The 24,078-nt window shown below is 44.8% G+C and overlaps 1 protein-coding gene across 2 annotated transcripts in view; it reads right to left on the minus strand.

Annotated features, from left to right (window-relative positions):
* Positions 1–636: 636 nt before the first annotated feature.
* The window catches only part of LOC147708367 (uncharacterized), a 493,742-nt gene continuing 470,300 nt past the window's right edge, over positions 637–24,078 (minus strand). For both annotated transcript variants that reach the window (XM_086927092.1, XM_086927091.1), the window contains one exon: positions 637–2,519. In XM_086927092.1, the coding sequence (XP_086783218.1) occupies positions 1,468–2,519 (1,052 nt within the window). In that variant the 3' untranslated portion in view covers positions 637–1,467. The remainder of the gene's footprint in view (positions 2,520–24,078) is intronic.

Genomic DNA, 24,078 nt, shown 5'->3' on the forward strand with positions numbered 1-24,078 from the left:
TTCATTTTGCATATTGTGTGGGGTGTCAAGATATTTCACAATATAAGACAAAGGTTCATCATTGCTTGGAAGAGTGGTGGATCATGTCCACGTTCTAAGGTTACTTTAGTGTAATAATAGATTGCTGGGAAGGTGGACAGAGTGTTCCTTTATATATATTGGTGGGATTTGGGCTGCTGGTTGCAAAACGTGGCATAGCAGAGAAGTGCGGCCTCTCTCACACTTGAGGAGTGGTATGAGGGAATGGACCGGTGTGCCCAGAAAGAAGAAAATGTTTATAAAGCCAGAGGCTCCCCGGCCAAGTACTTGAACATCTGGCCAAGATTGCGGCAGCAGGGGGCGAGTCTTTCTCTCCTATGATGGCGGTTCTAAATCTTTAGATAAGTGCCTGCGTACCTTAAGATTCTGGACTTTGGGAAGAGTTGCCAGATGTTATAAATATGTTTATTAAGCTGTCACACATTTGATTGATGCCGAGAACTTATATTAGTAAATATTCAAAGTTTTGTAAAAAAAAAAAAATGTCATGGTCGTTATTGCTTTTCTTGGTTGTTGGGGACAAATCAATCTTTACATATCTTGGAAAAGCCATGTATTGATTGATTTTCGATATTCCTCTAGAGGCTTTTCACACGGTCATGGCCATCAAAATAAGCAGATAAAATATTTCTGTGATTGCCTTTAGTTGAGAGTTCATGTTCTAACCAAAGCTAGCATAGGGTTTGCATTAAGTGTAATGGAAGTGATGCCTTCCAGAATAATTACATTTGGAGTGTAAATCTAACTGCATGGTATACTACTTCCTGTAAGCCAAGCGACATATTACGTTCAATATCTGAAATTTGTATTTACTTTTTTACATACATGTAAATGTAGAGGTACTTGTATAGCACACAACTACCCGGAGGCATCTCGGCGCTTGTACAAATACCACTGAGGAACCCTTCCTGGCCTTTCCCTGTGAAGTGCCCACTCCTGGGCACCCCTAAGGTGAAGCCAGGCATCCTAGTGTTGTTGGGGCCGTTGTGGAGATTAAGCAAGCTATTGCCCAGAGTTGCAGAGTGGGACCCATGATTAGAATAGGCACCGAGGCGAGAATTAACAGGTCCGAGGAAATTGAGCCCAAGACCCGCCGAGGCGGGAATTGAACTCTGGTCCCGGGCCAGACTTCTGCATCAAGGTCTGCCGCTCTAACCATTGAGCCACACTTCTCCACATTGTCTGACAGGAAGGATTCTTGAGTACTGCCAGGTTAGGAGGATGCTATTTTTTGTCAAATGGTTCTCTCAAAGGATGTGGGATGTATACATTTATTACAGGTAGAATACCCGTTTTATTTTGCTGATTTTAGTGAGTTATCAAAACAACTGATCTCAAACCAGACTAGTGATATGTTCAGGTAATGCCCTGTGATTCTAGTTTTAGCTCTTCATTTATGATGAATGATCTCAGCAGCACCCGGACCTATTACGAGTCTGGCGAACTTTCAAATCTGACTGGGGGACTGAAGAGCTGAAAGCCAAATTGACTGTCAGCTATCTGCATGGACAACTCATGCACCTTCAAATGTTTTCTGAGAGAACTTGGATGATTGTAGCACTTATCACATATCTTGCAGAGATATGGTTTTTCAGAAGTATGCACATTCATATGTTTTTTGCGGTCGCTGCTGTTTGCAAAACATCGGTCACAGCCTTGGAATTCGCACTGGAAGGGCCTTTCACCTGTATGGAATCTTTTATGAATCTTAAGGTTCTCTGATCTGGCACACACTTTCCTGCAACCGGGGAATGGGCAAGGGAAGGGCTTCTCACCCGTGTGCACTCGAATGTGATTTACAAGTTTGTATTTGCCTTTAAAAGGCTTCCCCTCTCTCAGACACTCTTCCCAGAAGCATACATGATTGGAATGTTCAGGTCCCCCCACATGTTCCAAATTGACATGGCGGACTAGTTCATGCATGGTGTTGAAGGTTATGTCACAAGTTTTTTTAGGGTTGGAAATCTGTTCCGGCTCTATCCACTTGCAAATAAGCTCTTGCTTGATAGCCTGCTGCATGTATGAAAGGAAGGCCTCAGGGCTTTGTCCGTGGTAATCAAATGTGCGTTTCTCGCCAGTGTGTGTCCGCTGATGAGGACGGAGAAAGGAGTTGTGGCTGAAACTTCTACAGCAATCTCTACATGTGCACACTGTATCTCCACTGTGAGTGCTCTGATGAATAACGCGCGGCTGCCTGGGGCTATAGTTTGTCACACTATGGTGTGCTGCCTCCATTTTCTTTACTTTATTTTGCCCCTGTTGTTCTTTGGAGGTTATTGATTTGATGGCATCAGTTCTATAATGAATACGCAGATCTAGCCCCTTGTCTAGATATTCATTCACTATTTTGCTGTTTTCTTCTGATTCAGCACACTGGAAAACACGTGCTTCCGTTTTTTGCAGATTTTTTTTGGGTGATGGCAGTTTTTCAGTACATTTTTCAAGATCCAGCTTCCAATGTTTATTTTTGTTTCTTGACCCTATTGGATTGAAAGAAAATAAATATATTAAACAAGAGTGCCATTAAATAGTGTACATTTTTGTGATAGCAGATTAAATTTTTTTGCCCGCAATAACTAATATCGCATGTATATAAAATACTGAAATTCCAAACTGCATGTTAAGATATCCCCCCTCAACCTTCTCTCTACTACGCTAGCTGCCTGGTTAACAGGGGGGCTCACCCTAAAGAGCAGAGGAGCGTCACCCCACCTGCTGCGAGCATAGCAGGCACACACATAGAAATAAAACAGCATGGCAATGCCATTTTATTGCCATGCCATTTTATTTTGCACCAGTTTGTGCAAGCTGGGTAGGAATGAATCCTGCGATTACAGGATGACAGCTGTCCCTGTCGGTGTGCATGTCGGATTGGTGGGCTGTCTTGGGACGGCCAGCCTGACATGTGCACTGTAGACCCAGCAATCCCATGGCTGTGAAACAGCAGAGAGATTGCTGGCACCTGCCCCCTGCCTCAAAATGAGCGCTGGGTTAACAGCATGAGAGCAGCTCCAGGATTTGTTGGATTGGTGTTTCACTAGGCAGGAAGGAAGCCCTTCCATTGGTGCCCGGGGACGCCAGGGAAGAAGTGCTGCACCTGGAGAGCCGCATATATGGTGAGTTTGGTGCTATCGCGTCCCACCATACTTTAATATAACCTCTGCCTCCAGGAGACCTACAAACATGATTAGTGTGTCACCCAGAAACTGCATGCTACTCTAACCGACTTCAGCAAGTCATTTAAAGTGCAAATATTGCAATGGGTAGCAACTGGTAACTATGTACTGTTTTTTTATCAACTTCACCCAAACATTTATAGTACAAATATAATATAATGCAAAGAACAACTATCACCTCTGTATTACTTTTAAATCAACTTTACTCACACATGGAAAGTGCAGAAACTTAATAGAAGTGAGTTCACAAAAGTGAGCCATCACTTGGGTTTTGTGGGGTGGGGGCTTCAATTTTCGCAGTGCTTCTGTGAATGAAGAACACCTAATACATAAGAATAGGCTGGTGAAAGAGCAAACACTGTATGTTGTGCTACATAGTGGTGTTGCCTTTTAACGGCATCAAGTAGAAACAGGTCTGTCCTTCAGCTGTAATAGCTAAAGACAAACAGTAAAAGGGAGAATTTGAAAAAAGCACCAGGCCTGAAGCCAAGCGCCAGAACTACAATCCCCTTATGAGAAAACGGAATGCAGCTACACACTTATTACATGTCACCACTTAATTTACTCCGATTCCCAAGTTGCTCTAACATCATTCTCAGGTAGGCCTCAAATGCAGTTCCATAGACTAGTTCTTTATCACAATTTTATACATTATTCAAATATCCCAACAGCCTAATATTCTAATTGCCCTTCTGAGTAGATCCCCTGACACCAAATCAACTATGACATCTGTCCTCCTTCACAGCCTCCAATATCAATCCATTATTGGTCGGTACAACACAACGCACTGTTCCTATGTAATAGCCCCTATTACAAGACTATTAAGAAAAAAGTGAACCCTTAGTGTGGACCAGAAACGCAATGGAAGCATTTGTACTCCTAAAAAAGCGTTTACAACAGCTCCTGTTCTAAAACACCCACAAACCGAACTCCCCTTTATAGTAGAAGCAGATGCATCTGATGTGGCTATAGGGGAGGTGCTTTCCCAAAGAAGCAAACAAACAGGACAATTACACCCGGTGGCCTATATGTCCCAAAAAACCTGCGGAATCAAACTACACCATTGCAGAAAAGGAGTTAGTAGCCACCCAATAGGCCTTTCAGTAATGGAGGCAGTATCTATGGGGGTAGCTGAATCAAGTAACAGTATATACCGATCACAGAAACCTCCAATACATGAAAACGGCTAAACAGTTGTCACAGCGACTGATGAGGTGGATGCTTTTTTTTGCAGAATATCATTTTGTCCTAACCTTCCGGCCAGGAGTTGAAAATAGAAAGGCTGACACATTATCCAGACAAGGCACGGACAACATTAAAAAGGGGAGTATTGTATGCAGTGACTGCTGAAAATTTCCTGGAAGAAGTAAAGAAGTTTCACCCATCAGAATCCTGGGATCAGTGGGTTGGATTACAAGAACAGCTAAGCATAAAACAGGGGTTGTTCTTTTTTAATAACAAGCTGTATCTTTCTTGAAAACCAATACAACGTAAGGCATTAGATTGGTGTCACAGTTCTGTCCGTGCTGGACAACAGGGTATTATGAAAACTATGCAGTTGTTACAACGACGTTTCTTGTGGAAAACCCTATCGAAAGATGTGAAGACCTTGGTAGCAGGTTATCGGGTCTGTGCCAGATCCAAGAGAGAACCATCAAAAGCAAAAGGAATATAAATGCTTATGCCTGCCCCCCCCCCCCACTCACCCATGGCAGAACATCAGCACAGGCTTACCTTTTGATGAAAAAGTGAAATCCCTTGTGGATCAGAACGCTCATCCTACCTCTCCAGAGGAGCGCAAATCCTTAGCCATTTGGCAGAACTTTGACCCCATCTCTGAAGATGGCCTCCTCAGGGGTCACCCCTCTGCTTAAAAAACCCACTGCTGATGCGAATGACCTCAACAACTTCCGCCCCATCACTAACCTACTCTTTCTTGCGAAGATCACAGAAAGATGTGTAGCGAAACAACTCTCTCGTCATATCAAGGACAATGATCTTCTTGACAGTCTGGCTTCATCCAAAACTGCAGCACTGAAACAGCCCTACTGCAAGTGGTTGTTGACGCGCTGAGGATACTATATTCGGGGGGGGGGGTCCTGTCTTCTAATTCTCCTTGACCTTTCTGCAGCCTTTGACACTCGCAATCACAACACTCTCCTCAACACTCTGCACCAGAGAATGGGCATGGAGGGCACTGTGCTTAAATGGTTTGCTTCCTTCCTCTCTGATAGATCTCAAATGATCAAAATAGCGAACAGTCTTTCATCTCCTTTGGCGGTAGGTCAAGGTGTTCCTCAAGGCTCTATACTTGCACCCACTTTGTTCAATCTCTACTTAGAACAACTGGGAAATCTCCTAAGTAAATCCGGGATCCACTATCATCTCTATGCAGATGACACTCAAATCTACCTCAAGGTTGCCTCCACTCACGATCTCGCCATCCTAAGCTCTACTCTCGCTCCATTCAAAACTGGGTGTCAACGCATCAACTGATTCTGAATCCCTCCAAAACTGAATTCCTCCTCCTCACTTTCTCCTACCCCGTTCAATCATGGATGGATCAGATGAATCTACTTAACAATAAACCCATCATTGTCGACAGCGCAAAATCCCTTGGTGTCGTACTCGACAAAAAATCGATCTAATCTCCCACATCAATTCCATTGCAAAGTCTGCTCGATACCAACTGCGCCTTCTTTGGGAAATTCGTCGCTTTTTCCCGGAGCAAGATCTTAAAACCATGGTGCAATCGCTGGTCCTCTCCAGACTGGACTACTGCAATTCTCTTGCTACTGACCTCCCCAAATCCCATTGTCCCCCCTTAAATCTGTTCTCCATTCAGCAGCTCATTTCATTTATGAGGCCAAAAGAAGGGACCACATCACACCGATATTATCCACCCTCCGCTGGCTTCCCATTGAGGCTAGAGCTATCTACAAGACTGCCTGTATCACCCACAAAGCCCTGCACTCCTTCTCTCCTCGCTACCTGGCGAATAAACTGAAACTCTCTGGAGGCTCTAGACCATCTGGTACTGCGGAAAATTTACTGTTTGAACTTCCCACTTTCAAGAAGGAAAGATCGATGGCCCAATCCTTTTCAGGCAACGCAGTGAGAATCTGGAACTCACTTCCGCCTTAGCTCCAGACCACCACCTCCTCCCAGGCCTTCAAAACGGACCTCAAAGTTCTCCTCCTCCAAAGACACCTCCAAATTTAATTCATGCCCTCTCTATTATCTGAAGGAAGACCTCCCATTATTGAAAATTCTATTCTCCATGACTATGGAAGTGCCTTCCCAGTGTGTTCTGCCATTTATTGCAGTATTATCCTTCTACCTGTGTTTGGTACTAGTATGTAACATGCACATGTCACTTTTCTCTTGTAACACACTGTTTGCTACCTCTCACATTTTGTTTGCTTTAGATACTTGCACAAGTGCCACCATTGCCTACGTAACGTTTGTTCTTGTGCTGGAGTGTCTGCCATTTATTGCAGTATTATTCCTCTACTTGTACTTTGTACGCTTTTGTAACCTGCACACATATCACTTTTTCCTCCTGTAATGTACCGTTTGCTACCTCTTGTATTTTGGTTGCTCACTATTGTCACTTTTGCCCCATGTAACTTAACTTTTGCTTTTGTAATTTGTTCACTTGTAATTTTCTCCTCATGTATGATTACTGTTCCTATTGTGAAGCGCTCTGACACCTTCGGGTAAAGTCTGCTCTATATAAAAACGCATAAATAAATAAATAAATCAAGGCAATATGCTTCAGGAGGTAGAAACACGCACACCGCCAACCAAACCCCAGTCTAGGCACAAAGCCAGCCAATATTCTGCCTGTATAAGCTACCCTTCGACATAGGGGTTACACAAACCAACGGGGGAGTAGAAATAGTATTAGCTTCTCGTTACCACCAGCCAAGTGCCAGTCCACGCACACCGCCAACCAAGAAGCTACCTGCATAAGCTCCCCTCTGACGTGGGGGGTTCACAAACTAACGGGGGAACAGAAATAGTATCAGCTCCTCGTCACCCCAAGCTAAGTGCCAGTCCACGCACACCGCCAGCCAAACGCCAGTCCACGCACACCGCAGGCCAAGAATCTGTCTGTATAAGCTCTCCTCTGACATAGGGCGTACACAAAACAACGGGGGAGCAGAAATAGTACAAGCTCCTTGACACTGCCAGCCAAGTGCCAGTCCAAGCACACCGCCAGCCAAAGGCGGGTCCGCGCACACCGCCAACCAAATATCTGCCAGTATAAGCTCACCTCTAACATAGGGGGGTACACAAACCAAAGGGGGAGCAGAAATAGTATCAGCTCCCCGTCACCGCCAGCCAAGTGCCAGTCCACGCACACCGCCAACCAAACCCCAGTCTAGGCACAAAGCCAGCCAATATTCTGCCTGTATAAGCTACCCTCCGACATAGGGGTTACACAAACCAACGGGGGAGTAGAAATAATATCAGCTCCTCGTTACCGCCAGCTAAGTGCCAGTCTAAGCACACCGGCAGCCAAACGCCAGTACACTCACATCGTCAGCCAAGAATCTGTATGTATAAGCTCCCCTCTGATGTAAGGGGTACACGAACCAACGGGGAGCAAAAATAGTATCAGCTCCCAGTCACCACCAGCCAAGTGCCAGTCCAAGCACACGGCCAGCCAAACGCCAGTCCACGCACACCGCCAGCCAAGAATCTGTCTGTTTAAGCTCTCCTCTGACATAGTGGGTACACAAACCAATGAAGGAGCAGAAATAGTATCAGCTACCCGTCACCGCCAGCCAATCGCCAGTCCACACACACCGACAGCCAAATGCCAGTTCATGCACACCGCCAGCCAAGTATCTTCCTGTATAAGCTCACCTCTGGCGTAGGGAATACACAAACCAACAGGGGCAGAAATAGTATCAGCTCCCGGTCGCCGCCAGCCAAGTGCCAGTCCATGCATGCCGACAGACAAACGCTATTCCACGCACACCCCCAGCCAAGTATCTGCCTGTATAAGCTCCCCACTGATGTAGGGAGTACACAAACTAACGGGGAGCAGAAATAGTATCAGCTCCCCGTCACTGCAGGCCAAGTGTCAGTCCATGCACAATGCCAGCCAAACGCCAGTTCACGCACACTGCCTGTCAAGAATCAGCCTGTATAAGCTCCCCTCTGACTTAGGGGGCACACAAAGCAACAGGGGAGCAGAAATGGTGTCAGCTCCTCATCACCGCCAGCCAACTGCCAGTCCAAGCACACCCCCAGGCAAACGGCAGTCCATGCACAACGCCAGCCAAGAATCTGCCTGTATAAGCTCCCCTCTGATGTGGGGGGTACACAAGCAAATAGGGGAGCAGAAATAGTATGATGTCCCTGTCTCCACCAGCCAAGTGCCAGTCCGAGCACATCACCAGTCATACGCTAGTTCACGCACACCGCCAGCCAAGAATCTGCCTGTTTAAGCTCCCATTTGACGTAGGGGGTACACAAACGAACAGGGGAGTGGAATTAGTACCAGATCCTTGTCATCGCCAGCCAAGTGCCAGTCCAAGCACACCGCCAGCCAAACGCCAGTCCACGCACACAGGCAGCCAATAACCTGTCTGTATAGGTGGGGTAGTCTGTCTACTAGTAATTGTCCTGCATGTGGAGTACATAAGGAAACAATTGGCCATTTTTTATTTGCTTGCTCGGCCTATGTAATACCAATACGCATCTGGTTAACTCCACTGTGTAAGTCCTTAGGTACTACTAGTAGCACTGAAGCCTTAAGAATCATACGCACTAGCACTTTACTGCCTATATCAATAGCTACTGCTAAATATTTAGGATGGGCATGGATGGTTAGTCAGAAGCTTTTAGATCACTGATTCTGTCTTTGTCGCAAAGGATCACTGATCTGGTTAGACAATGTATTAAATGAGTATCTGCATTTTATATGTTCTCTTCGCTGAGGCGGAAGAAGCGGGACAGGCCGTCAGCGTTGGCGTGGTCGGCACCAGGCCTGTGTTCCACAGTAAAATCCATCCCTTGGAAGGAGATGGACCAGCGTAGCAGTTTAGGGTTCTCTCCTCTCATCTGCATGAGCCACCGGAGAGGACGGTGGTCGGTCTGGACCCGGAAGTGGGTCCCGAACAGGTAGGGCCTCAGCTTCTTCAAGGCCCAGACTACTGCGAAGGCCTCTCGTTCGATGGTGCTCCATCTCTGCTCCCGGGGTAGTAGCCTCCGGCTGATAAAGGCTACCGGATGATCAATCCCCTTGTCGTCCACTTGGGAGAGCACGGCTCCGATGCAATGCTCGGAGGCGTAGGTCTGGACCATGAACTCTCGGGAGTAGTCAGGGGCCTGTAGTACTGGAGCGGTGCACATGGCCTGTTTCAATTCTTCGAAGGCCTTCTGACAGGCGGTGGTCCAGATAACCTTCTTGGGGTTGGCCTTAGCTGTCAACTCTGTGAGGTGGCCTACAATACTCCCGTACCCCTTGATGAATCTGTGAGCCCTAGGAAAGCCTGCACCTCGGTCTGGGTCGTGGGGGTCTCCCAGGCATTGATCACGTCTATCTTGGGTTGGAGGGGGGCCACGAGGCCGCTGCCGACCTGGTGCCCTAGGTATACCACTGAGCTTTGTCCGATTTGGCATTTACTAGCTTTAATGGTGAGCCCGGCTCGATGCAAGGCGTCCAACACCTCCCAGAGGTGGTGCAGGTGCTCGGGCCAGTGAGCACTGAACACCGCAATGTCGTCTAGGTAGGCTGCACTGAAACTTTCCAACCCGGCCAGGACCTGATTGACCAGTCGCTGGAAGGTGGCGGGGGCTTTTGTCATGCCGAAGGGCATGACTCGGAACTGGAAATGGCCATCCGGAGTGGAGAAAGCAGACCTTTCTCGGGCCCTCTCCGTGAGGCCGATCTGCCAGTAGCCACTGGGGAGATCGAAGGTACTGAGCCGACCCTAGGCGGTCAGTCGGCTCGGGGGATGGGGTGTGCATCGGTTCGGGTGACTGCGTTGAGTCCGCGGTAGTCTACGCAGAACCTCAGCTCAGGAACGGTGCCAGGGGAGGCTGCCTTGGGAACCAGGACCACGGGAATAGCCCATGGGCTGTCGGAGGCTTCCACCACTCCTAGGTCCAACATTTTGTCGACCTCAGCCTTGATGCAGGCTCGGACTCGGTAGGCTCGGTGCCGTACCGGAGGGCTGTCCCCGGCTGACAGGTATGCCCTGTGCGTTATGTAGAACTGTATTATTTTGAATCTCGAGTTGCGGGGAATGTGTTGTGGGCCTTCCAGGATCCTCTCCCACTCCTTATCTTAAATGAAATGAATGAGATCACACACTGTGGTTAATTGAGATGTGCGTAAGCAATGGAAAAAGAAGAGGAATGATTATGTGAGGCAGAGGAACTTAGGACGCATTTATTCTACATAAGAACTATCGGCCCTGAACAACGTGCCACACATGACGACACGCAAACAGAAAGCCAGGCGAAGTCAAACAATGCGTCCACTATGTGAGAAGATAGCCTGGCATATGATGTCCACTAGTTCTAGTGGGCACCTTGCACCAGTCTAATCGACCCTTATTGATGGTGGTTGTAAAGTCAACCTTATAGAAAGCTATCCTAGTGGTAGCATGGACCAGCAGGCATCAGGCTAAGACTTCAGAGAGCGCATTAAGCAAGTTGTTTTACCATTTATAATCCCTTGAATACCAAATGAAAGGACACCACCCAAGGTATATATCAAATATATATATGTATTTATTCTAAACACAACCCCTCTGCACTCTTTGTGAGGTCAGAGGTAAAAGTATAATACAAGAATTTTAATTGGCATACGATAAGTTGCACAGTATACGTTTTGCCCTAGGGGCCTCACAAACCATATACTAAAATAGTGGTATAAGAACACCGTCTGAGATAGAAAGCAGGCCTGGGGCCTGGGGAATCGCTGGGGCTACTCTAAACAACCAAAGGTTAGGAAGTAGGAGGCCCACGGGAGACGCGTGCAGTGTTTAAACACAGCCAAAAGTTACCATTGACTTTCTATGGGAAACAAACAAGTTACAAAGTTACAATTTAAGGACACTTCTAATAGAACTACGATGGAACCCTTTTAGATTTAGACACTAGGAGGGCCAATACCCTCAAGACTATCAGAGTTCTCGTGTTACCTCACCCACTGAAGCCGGGTGCATAGGTGTCTTTTGGTGTCGGGTTTCGTCGTCAATTTCAATGGAGATCTGTAAAGAAGTGCTGCAGGCGACCAGAGGAAAAGTGTCCGGGTGGATCGAAGATCTGAAAAACCTGAAAGCAGAAGGGACAGAGTCTGGGTCACTTGCCAGTGACCAGGAAGGTACCAGGAAGGAACCAGGTGATTGTTGGTTGATTTCAGGTGAAAAGGTGAAGCTTGTCTCATCAGCCACGAGGACCAGGAGGCGCCGACTATGACCAGGAGCTGGATTTGAGCTATCTCACGAAGGATCTAGTTGACTGCGGTGTCAGTATCGGGATTGGACCCAACAAGCCTTGGCAAACGCAATCCACGCAAGATGTCGAGATTGACTTCGGTGCAGACCAGCAAGGTCTGGGGTGCTTCTCCTTTGTAGGGAAGCTGGAGCAAGCCTGCAGCAACCAGGAAAGAAAGTTAGAATTAAAAGGAAGTCTTCAGGGGGCTCACTAGCCAATGGACTAGGAACCAGGAAGACAAGTCGAGCTGAAATGCACTTCGGTGCAAATGGTGCTCGGGTCTGGGGCTTCTCGTACCCCAATGCACACCTGCGAGTTACCTCAGGAGTCGATGCAGTTAGCAAAATGCAGGATGTCCAGTAGTTCCGGTCCCACGTCTCTCGTGCCCGCCACGGGTCTCAGCTTTGCTGGGATCGTCGAGCAGCGTCAGAGATTTCTGGAAGTCCATGTCCTGTGTCGCAGAGTCTTCGGGATCCGGCGGGAGCCTCGACAATGCAGACCATCAAAGTTACTGTTGGTGTCTGTTTGCACAGGGTGGTCTCTGCTTGACCACAAGGGAGATATCTTCCATCTGCCAGTCGAAATGGAACGTCGAAGGTCCAGGATATATGTTTCAGAGATTCATCTAGGGTAATCTAAAGTCCTAGGGACTGGGATCCTATACTTATACTAAGTTTAGGGGCTGGACTAGGATTAAGGTCCCTCCTACGGGCGGACATGAGGAGGAGGTGGTTACAACCCTTCCCCTTTGTCCAGTTTCGCGCCAGAGCTGGAGCAGCGCGCCCCAGCAACCGGTTTGACCTGGGAAATGCATAGAGCACCTTGTGTGCCCCAGGCAGTGCCTTTAAAGCATTCACTGAATGCAGCCCTCCCTGAATGCAGCCCTCCCTGTCCCAATACACTAAAGTCCTGTCTGGGGAGCTGGGGAGGTGCTAGCACCTCCCTGGGCAGGAAACCTATTGTCCAGGCCTCCCATGCCGGAGTTTCGTCCAGCAGCAGGAGGGCAGACTCGTGTCTGTGGCAGCAGCATCCATTTTGTGATGCTGAGGCTCTGTTTAACTTTAACCGGGTTTACCAGTAACTACATTTCTTCTCCCTCTAGAAGGGTGGAATGCTACCCCTGCCGCCAGGACTGGCGGGAGGTAGTATTCCAAAGTGTTTGACACCTTACACGACATGTTTTGATAAAGCCAAACCAAAGTTAGCATTAACCGCAAGGATTATAATGCACTTAAGAGTATATGGTATGGCTATATCATAGAACAGCTATAAGGAGATGGTTCCGAAAGCTGCAGAAGGGGCTCAGCTCATGCCAGGGCACCCTCTCACATAAAACCAAGCACTCTGCCTTCAGGATTGTTGAGGCCTGCCATAGGAGTGATTTATAAGTTACTATGTGTCTATATATAAGGTAGATATAAATACACTATATCTAAGTAAGGGGTGATTAACCACCTTACCCAGGCTGTGTGAACAGACCTGTGGTGTCAGTTTGGAAGGCAAACCAGGGGTGGCACAATACATGCTGTAGCCCCTGGTAGGCCTAGGGTGCATCTATGTCCTGGGTACCTAGGGTACACTATACAGGGGCTCACAAGGGTATCCCAGTAACCAATCTGCTATTTACCTAAAGTACATGGTATTAATTTAGAGAGAGAACAGCTAGGCTGTGGGCCTGATTAGCAGGGCCACAGCCAGACTAAAGTCGAAAAACCAGAGAATCACAGCAAAAAGTGGGGGTAACCATAGGAAGCAGACCATACTCTCCTACACACTACAGGAAACGTGTATGACGTTGTATGGCACACGCAGGCGGAAGGAGGAATGAAACCGGCATTTAAACAAAATGCCCGACAGTGAACAACAGCGAAACGCCTGGAATATTAAGGAGCGGGAACCCGAAGAGTCTACAAGGGAACGTTGAAGGACTAATAGACGTGTCTACTCAGAAGAAAGAATGAGGTTCGCTAGAAGCAATGCTTGTAACACTCGTGCATTCAATTCTTTAGCACAGACAAGCTCTGGGTGCACGTCACAAGACCCCACAAAAAGTAATGTGCCGTACTGACTTAACCGACACCCCAACTCTCCTAATATAAGATGCACAACCCACTACCCACGGGGGGCGAGCACAATTACGCTTAAAGACACCGGGGTGTTCCTAGTATTTAACTCGCCCCTTCAAAGACCCAGTAGGAAAGCCTCATGTTAAACTGAAACTGATAAGGCGTGAATGTATGCCATACACCGTATGTAAGGTTTATGCCTCAATACTAAGGACAGCTTCTTCTCCCTTTCCAATGGCAACCTCTGAAAGCTTAATCACTGAAGGAAGAAAAGACCCCCCAAAAAACCGAACTGACGAGCCTGGCTCATTACCAACAACTGCACCCTCGCCGCCTTTGGCATAACAAGAAACTCATACTCGGTATGTAAGGTACAATTCTAAGCATCAATCGAGTATCACACAAAATAAGAGAAAACAGATGTAAAACATTATCCTTTCCTTCGATTTAGGTAACACCCGTCCTACTCGAACATCGTCTTGCTCTGATGAAGACCTTCTTGTAATACATCGGTCTGGTCTCAAAAGGAACGTCAAAACGCCTTAGCATTTATTTTATATCAAATAAAATACTTTTTGAGCTTGATTGAAAAAGCTCAACAATAGAGTTTAACAATAGGACTCTGACCTCTTCAGGACCCATGAAATCGAAAGCATTGAGGACATATCTCAAAATAGGTACCAATACTAAATAAAAGTTTGTAGGAAAACAAGCTTTATGGAAATAAGTTTACGTTGAAAATGGAACTGAATGTACAGTATTGTCTGATTTGGTGTTTATGGTTGTAAATAAGTCGTAGTTAGTGACTAAATGTATGTGCGTCATGTAAATATGGTTTTCTTGACACTGTTTTTGTGAAAGATTGTGAAAAACATAGAGGTGTATGTTTAACTCTATCATGTGAAAAGAACCTTTGCATAAAAAACAAAAAAGAACTCAAATAAATGAAGCCCAGAAATAATAAAAAGGACTACTGGAGGATCAGTAACATTGTATTTATTTTTACAGATGTATTTATTGTTTTGTCATTATGTAATTGAGTCCTACTCTGTATTCCTGAACTTAATCACTCCCCCACATTTGTACTTGTTCTAAGCTCCCCATCGAGCACAATGACAGATGGAAAAGGCGGGACGCGCGTCCCACCAGCCCAAGCTGGATAAAGATCTTGGCAGAAGCACCAGGAGGGGGCAGACAGCCACACTGAACCAGCTCAACCCCAGTCACAGGCAGCCGCGGAACAGGGTGACCTTACCCTGCATGATATAATGGCGGCAAACACCAATGTATGAACCTCCCTGGAATCATGAATAGACCCAGTCTCAACAGAGGTATCCCTCATAAGAGGAGACCGGCGAAACATGGACACCAGACTCTAAGAAGTCGAAGTCAAGACACACACGCTCGTGGCAGATAGCTCAGCTCTCCGGAAACAAGTTCTCGAACTGCAGGCCACCAGTAAACTGCTCTTTGAACAACTGGACAGCTACAAAGGCAGATTCAGACGGAACAATGTCAGAATTTTAGTGGTCCCAGAGAGAGCTGAGGGACCAGTAGCAGATCTATTCGTGGAAGACTTGATCACAAAATATCTACAACCGCAAAATCTATTTCTGAATAGAAAGAGCACACCGAGTACCATTAGGAAGACCTTAACCAGGTGCACCACCTAGACCGATACTGGCCCAAGTTTTTAACTTCAGAGATAGATATTATACTGTAGACAGCCGCAGTGCCCCGCCAGTCAAATATGAAAACAATACCATCGCCTTCTTCCCGGATTTCACCTTGGGGGTGCAAAAACAGAGACGCAGCTTCATCAAAGTCAAAAAGGCCCTCAGAGACAAAGGATTGAAGTATGCCATGATGTTTCCTGCCAAACTGAGGGTAGAAGCAAAGGGCAAAACATGGTTCTTTGCCACTCCAGAGGACACATGGGAGTGGGGGGATGGATGGCAAAGAGTTAGCGACCAGGGCACTCAGGACAGATGCAGGCGGCAAAGTTGGAAGCCACAGAAGAGAGCAGATCCTTGCCCGGGAGAGGTACAACTTACAAATGGTGAATTGCCTGATAGCCTGAAGAGTGTGCAAGAGCTGCGGCAGCAGTGTCATTAATGCACTTCCTCAAGGACAGAATGTCTCACATCCATCTTATCCATTCATCTTTGTAGCACTCATGGAGTGTAGGCTAAGTACTCCTAAAGTATGGCCTGAAACCTTTGGATACATCTCCAGTATGCAGAACACTGTGACAAGGCATCTATAACAAGAGGACGATGGAACAATCACTGTAATGTATTCATACCATGCCTTAATATTATACGTTTTGGGGGATTGCGGGCCGGACTAGTGAGTCCACACCCAAGATAGCAAGGGATGGGAGGGCGACAGGCACTCTGCAAAGTTGAGGGGGCAGGAATTCAAATACCGTCATTCAGGGAGGCAGGGTGGGGGGGGGGGGTATGGGAGATTTTCAGGTTCCGGGAAATATTTATGATTACTGTTGTATCAGCAACGACCCACAACTGAATGCTTTCACCTACAAATCTAAAGCAGACCAACATTCAACCCTAAACTTATTGTGCCTCACTGACCGACAAAGACTGTCTGATCAACTACACTTTAAAGCTGGGCAGCAAATGCTCGTCAGACACGTGAGGCCAGTTCCAACTCACTCCCAAGAAGACCATGACAAATCAACATACCCAAGGTAGGTTAATGGAGACGTCACTCTAACTGCTCTCCTGGATTGTGAACAGGCTAGGAGACAAAATTAAAATTGGAATTGTGCTCCAATATATAAAGAGACACTTACCGGATGTTGTCCTTCAAGAAACCCACTTAGACGGGAACACATAAAGCACTTGACAGGTGGAGGTATAGACTAATTAATTGCACAATCTGGCTTTACTTCAACTCTAGAGGAATAGGCATACTCTTATGCAAGAGCTTCCCCTTTATCATAGACCAAACCCACATAGATGAACAGGGCCACTTCGCAGCCATAACAGGCAGCTGGTAGGGAAGAGGTTTCAATATTATGTTGGTGTATATCCCCCCAGCTCTACACAGGACCACTCTCGCAGACATGAGCAAAATAGTAATAGATCTACCAGAGGATGACCGGGTAACAGGCGGTGACTTCAATATGACGCTATGTGACCAGAAAGACCGCCCCCCTCCCTGAGGCTCTCCTCACTCCAGAACCCACCTGGATGACTTTATGGCCGCTTTCGGATTGGTAGATGTATGGCACAGACTCAACCTCCTTACATTGCAATACACATTCCACTCTAGGGCTCACAACAGTCTCTCCTGAGTAGATCACATTATAGCACCGGCTGACCAATCGCACAACTTTAAAGAGGTACAGCATTTAGCAAGAGGTATGTAAGGCCACTCCCCGATTTGGGCATGCTACAGCTTAGGGACACCATACATGCGCAAGTCAATCTCACTAAACCTATAGCACCTGAAGGTCCTGAGTATCAGAGCAGGTCTCATCAAATCCATTGATAACTATTTTAAAGACAATGTTGGATCAGTGGACTTGCCTCAGGTGCTTTGGGAGGCCTTCAAAACAACAATAAAGCAACAAGCACTCTCACTAACAATAGGTCATAAAAAGAATAGAAGTAACACCTTAAAGCGCTTGAGAAAGACCTACTCACCTACAAACTAAATCTTACACTCACCCCGGATGAATCACTAAAAATACACTTGATGGTTTTTTTTTAAAACAAACTTTATTGGCATTTTTTAAATCAGCAGTGTCATAAAGAATATTATTCAATGATAGAATGTCTGCAGTATCCTCCAAAGTGTCCAGCCCAGCCAGGTATCATGTCTCCCCTCCACATCTCCTTCTTCTCTATGACTGCCTGCCGCACTATTTGGTGATAGCGGTATGTAAGTGCCATCAACTTTGATAACCTAACATTTCCCCCCTCCATGACCTCCCTGCTACCCCCCTCCCCTGCTGCTGCCGACTAACCTGCCAAGTTGTCTCTCACTGTATACATGCTCTGGGACTCAGTCAGAGCTGTCTGTGCCATGTGTCGTGCGCATATATCCCACCATGCACGTGGATGTTAGGATGCAATGGCCCGCTCATGCCCCCCCCCCTCAATCTCTCCTTGATTCAATCCCCTAGGGCTAGTCTGTTGAGATCCTGCCTGGGGCGTGCTAGGCGCAGGCTCCCGGTCCTCATGCTTCAGGTCGTCCACCAACCCTACCCAGGCCTGCGCCCTCTCCAGTCACCCTATTCCCCTCTTTGCATTCCGGAGCAGTATTCTATGTTCACAACTTGCCCACTTCACTAGCTCCCTATTCCAGCTGCCTACCCCCGGCACTGCTGAGGCCTTCTGTAGTGTAGTTCCTATATTCCCAATAGGCTCTGCGCATTGGAATAACATAAACGGTAGTTTAGACCTAGGACTGAGGTCATCTAGGTCTCTACTGAATATGTTAGACTTAATTAGGTATGCCAGCTAGCTCAGAGGTCACTAGAAACTTTCTCGAGTGAACAGGAAGGAGTTAACTTTCCTGAATATACAAGAAGGGATTAGTTTCTGACAACCGCATAAACATGACAACTTTGCTCCCCTAGAATAAGGAGTATGTAATAATTTCAAGAAGCAGGAGGGTTGTAGTTGTAGGTTTATTCATAGGCAGCACAGCAACAGGAGAAGACAGCTAGCCAGCAGAGTGTAGTCCAGTAACATAACTGAATCTCAAGGCTAGTAATGCACAGGAGTTCCAATGGAACTATGAGCAAGCAAAACATAACAAGGAGCATTTAAAGGTACAGTAATAAAATGTAGTAATGAGAATGTAACACATCTCCCCCAATAGGAAAAAGAAGAAGAGCAAGGAAGAAAACAAAAAAAAAAGAAGAGAGAAAGAGATAGGAAACAAAGAAAGAAAAAGGAAGCTAAGAAACAAAGTTAGAAAATCTAGCAGGCAAAGAAATGGGACGAGAAGAAGACTTAACTCTAAAAGCAATAGAATCAGAACAGTTGTGTGCTGGAACAGAAACAGAATTATTGTGAACAGAATTATTGTGAAAATCAGGACATTTAGCGACACGTCTGATGTTCCATAATTTGCCATTCTGTGTGATCACACTATTAGAGAAAAGCTTAACCACCTTCATGGGCTTACCAAACTTAGCTGAACACTTGGTAAGGAAACCAGGCTTCCTAATTCTGATCCAATCACCTACCGAGAAATTAGGAGTTTTGACATTCCACTTATTATCATACAACTCTTTAGATTTAGCCTGTTTATCTGCAATCTTGTGAGCAACATCATTAATGACTACTTCAGAGAAAGGTTTACCAGCACACTTCTCTTTGATCCACCAAGGACAGATCTTAGAGGGAGGATCACGCCCTTTAAGAAGACGAAAAGAACTAACTTCAGTTGTTGAAGGTGGAGTTATGCGATACAACCATAGTTTTTCCCTCAAAACATTCCTCCAATCTGAACCAGATTTAATAACATCAGAAACGAAAGTCTTTAACACCCTGTTGAAATGCTCAACTATACCATTTTCATGAGGTTCATAAACGGAGACAGTATGATGAATAATGTTCTGTTGCTTAAGAAAAACTCCCATCTCTAAAGAAGTTAACTGAACTCCATTATCAGAGACAAGGGTTAAGGGGCAACCTTCTCTAGAAAACACTTCTTTAAAAAACTCAATTACATTCGATGTAGAGGCTGTAGGAACAAACTTGACTTCAGGCCATTTAGAGTGGTAATCAATGAGAACCAAGGCATAACGTGAATCAGACGGTAAGCACATAAAGGGACCAGAAATGTCAAACGCTATTTTTTTCCATGGATCAGTAGGCCAAGGTGTAGTCTTCAACGGAGGAACATTAACTTTCAACATTTTCTCACTCCCCATACAAACTGGACATTCTCTGACCTTCCTATCAACCATGCGATCTAAGCCTGGCCACCAAAAATAGTTCCTTATCAAACGCTTCATTGCAGACATACCTGGATGCATTTTGTGAGCTGAATCTAAAATAACACTTTGCATTGGAAAAGGAGGGACACATTTTCCAGATTTGAAAACAAAGCTGTTCTCTAACTCATCATTCACTTTAAACATGGGCATGAAATCCTCACCACATTTTTCTTGTCAGGCCAACCTTCTAAAATATATTTCTTAATAGTCTGTAAAGACAGATCTTGTTTGTCTGCAAGAGACCAAGATTCCTCAGAAATATCCTCAAACGTACCCGACAATACATCTTGCAAAGATGTGACCACATCACTATCATCAAGAATATCATTTGAGGACATTTGACAAGGGAGACGAGACATAAAGTCAGCAATGACATTTTTTTCCAGGGACATATTCTGGTGTAATACAGTATTCTTGTAGTCTAGAGGTCAACCTTGCAATACGTGCAGTTGAGTTCCAGCCACCACCTGGAGAAAGGATATTCACAAGAGGTTTATGATCCGTTTTTAAAATGAATTTACTATCCCACACATAGTTCCTGAAATGTTCTATTGCCCAAACGCACGCTAAAAGTTCTTTTTCAATGACAGCATATCTGCGTTCACTATCATTCAAAGTTCGTGATGCAAAACAAACATTCCATTCCTCTTTTCCAGATCTCTGAGATAAAACAGAACCAATTCCATACATGCTTGCATCAACAGTGATAATACAAGTCTTGTTTAGACAAAAAGGTTTAAGTGTCGGAGCATTTAAAATTTCCAATTTTATATTTTCAAAAGCATTCTGCTGTTCAGTACCCCATATAAACACATTACTTTGTCTGAGAAGTTTTCTAAGCGGCTCCATTTTTGTTGCAAAATTATTTACAAATTTGCTATAATACTCGCACATGCCTGCGAAAGAAAGTAGCTGTTCCTTGTTGGATGGAGGAGGAGCATTGCTAATACCCTCTACATTTGATTTCTTGGGTACAACACCATCACCGGATAATGTATGACCCAGATATTCTACAGAATCTTGAAATAGTTTGCACTTATTAGATTTAAGTGTTAAACCACTTTTCCTCAATTTCTCACACACACAACGCAAATGCGAGACATGTTCTTCAGTGTTGGCAGAATAAATGAGGATATCGTCCTGGAAACACTTGACAAAGTTATCAACATCCCATAAAATATTGAACATGACCCTTTGAAAGACAGAGGCAGCAGATGCCAAGCCAAACGGCATCCTAGTGTATTGATACAGACCTTGAGGAGTAATAAATGCGGTAAGACACTTAGAGTCTTCAGTCAAAGGAATTTGGTGGTATGCAGATCTCAAGTCGAGGGTGGAGAAGACTTTTGCTCCCTCCAACATGGATACAACCTCATTTATGTTGGGAAGGGGGTGACAATCCACAATAATGGCTGTGTTAAGAGCTCTTAAATCTACACACATCCTCAAACTTTTGTCAGGTTTCCTCACCAAAACAATGGGAGAAACCCATTCTGCAGACTCAATGGGCTCAATGATACCTTCTGAAACCAAATCATCTACATTTTTCTTAAGTTCTTCCCTGACATTTATTGGTACTCCCCTTAACCTCTGTTTGACTGGAATAACACCCAATTTGAGTTTTATCTGATGTGAAAAATTTTGTATCATACCCAATCTGTCAGAAAAAACATCCTCAAATTCAGATTTAACCATGTCAGCCTTTCTTTGAGATTCTATTAACGAGACATTGTCACCTTCAAATGTGGGATGCAAAGAAATAGGGTCTCTAGACCGAGGATTGAGAATTATTCCAAATTTCCACTGGTCTTTCCAAACTACCACATTAACACCTTTAACTGCCACATATAATTTCACTTTGACACACCTTAGACCTAAAGGTAAGGTCAACTGGAAAAAACCCTAACATGTCAATCCTAGTACCATTAAAACTCAAGGGAGAAACATCCGGTGACATAATGTTGTTCAAATCCAATAATGAACCTAATGTTCTTCAAAATAATCCTTAGTAACTATTGTCCACGGGGAACCTGAATCCGCCATAAGATCAATCTTTGAACCCAATACAAACATCTCACAAACAGGCTTTTTAATGGAGCACTCCTCCAAACATGCATTGACACAATTAATATCCTCAGAAAGATACACAACAAATCCTTTATTATCCTCAGAAGAAGGCGAAACAGACGCACATGAGCAATTGCACATTTTTACACTATCCTCAGAAGTATAAGCTACCTTGCTCCTAGTATTTTGTACAAATTTTCTCCCATCTCTACACACAGTAGAAAAGTGACCTAGTCTGCCACATTTTCTGCATTCTTTGTTGATGGCAGGACACCCAGCATACGAAGCAAAATGACCCTTAGCTAACATTTTTGTCAAATCTTTTAAACTGACTTGACTTGTTAGTTTTAGAAATATTTGGTGAACACAGAAATTTTCAGAAGCTTGACTCTCAGTTTGTTTAACCAAACAAACTTCATCAATGGGTTCTGATTTTTGTTCTGAATGTTTTTTGACAGTTAACATCCATTTTTCTGATTGTTCTAAAGATTTAGCGATAGCAATTGCTTCTGACAATTTTGGATCACCCAACTCCCACAAACGTTCTTGGGTTTTCTTATTTTTAACATGAACAATAATCTGGTCTCTTAACATTTCATCACACATATTACCAAAATTACAATGAATCGATAATGATCTTAGTGCAGTGATGAAATCATCAAAAGATTCCAAATCATGTTGCGCACGTGTGTAACATTTATACCTATTCAAGGCAATATTAGAGACAGGTTTAAATCTTTTTTCTATTCTAAGTAATGCTTCCTTATATACATTTGAACCATCACCCTCCCCATCCGCTGGTGCGATGGGTGGTAGAGCCCTGAATACCATCTGTCCTTCTGAACCTAAGCAATGTAGCAAAATACTTTTTTTTCTTTCAGATCCCATACGTTCACCATCAATGGCCTTCATATAATTGAAGAATTCCTCTTTCCAACATGTCCACGGAATGGGAGGATCACCTTTATTTTGTAGAAATTTTTCTGGTGGGTCAAACTGCATGTTTTTTGTAAATAGTGGTCCAGTAAATAAAATTGAAAGTTGTCTAAGAAAAAGAATATGAGTAAAACGGTCCAGAATAAACTGTCAATGAAGTAACAGAATAAAATGCCTGATGTGAAAATACTTATGTTCCAAACAGTATGTTGATAGTTTTTCTTTTAGGATGAAAATCAGTTCCTTTAAAAAAAAATTGTCGAACTTACTCTGTATTCTTCTGGAAAATAAAGTATCTTTTAACAAATAAGAAAAGAAGAAAAGCGGCAGCTTTAGTATGCAGCACACGCGATGAACGGAGTTGCAGCGCTCTCAATAGCCGGTATGCGTGATGAAACAAGTTGCCATGGAAACCGGCATAAACAAAATGGCCGCCAGGTGCGCGATGACGGTATGCGCAGACACCGTCAGATGCGTGATGACGCTATGTGCACCATCAAATGAAGGAAATGAAGACGGGAAACGTGTTGTTTACTTTTAACACGCTGCGAACGCTCGGGCTTTGTATGCTGTTGGGCGCGCTGCGAATGCTCACGTTCAGGATGCTGCACGAGTCCCTTCGGATATACGAATCTTCAGGCACAAGCACGAGTCGTCTGGTGCAGCGGAATGTTGCACACGATTCTTCAGGTACAGCGACACTTAAAAATAAACAAAGTCTTGGAGAGAGGATTTTTGCTGAAAATAATGAAAACTAGCTAACTCACTGTTGGTAGGAACGATTTTTCCGGGATTTTCGGTGGCAGTAGAAACAAATAGTGATGAGAATAAATCCTTAGTCCATAAGGATGCTTCCAGTAGTATTAAGATTCACGCAGGAAAAATATGAAAAAAAATAGTCAAAATTCAGTTCCACACCTGTGCTGCTTGATAGGAGGTTCACCTCGTCGCCAAAATATGTAATAATTTCAAGAAGCAGGAGGGTTGTAGTTGTAGGTTTATTCATAAGCAGCACAGCAACAGGAGAAGACAGCTAGCCAGCAGAGTGTAGTCCAGTAACATAACTGAATCTCAAGGCTAGTAATACACAGGAGTTCCAATGGAACTATGAGCAAGCAAAACATAACAAGGAGCATTTAAAGGTACAGTAATAAAATGTAGTAATGAGAATGTAACAGAGTATATCTCCAGAGTCGTGTGAAAACAATAGACAGCTATTTCACTCAGTCAATCGTGCATGCTTAGTTTCACCAGGAGTGCAGAGAAATAGAGAGACGGGCGTTTTCAATAAAAGTGGTTATTTATTGAGCAGTCTTCTTTCTCATGCAAGAGAAATGAAGTGCCACAATTG

Source organism: Lissotriton vulgaris, chromosome 6 (genome assembly GCF_964263255.1).
Source record: "Lissotriton vulgaris chromosome 6, aLisVul1.2, whole genome shotgun sequence".
Lineage (NCBI taxonomy): Eukaryota > Metazoa > Chordata > Amphibia > Caudata > Salamandridae > Lissotriton > Lissotriton vulgaris.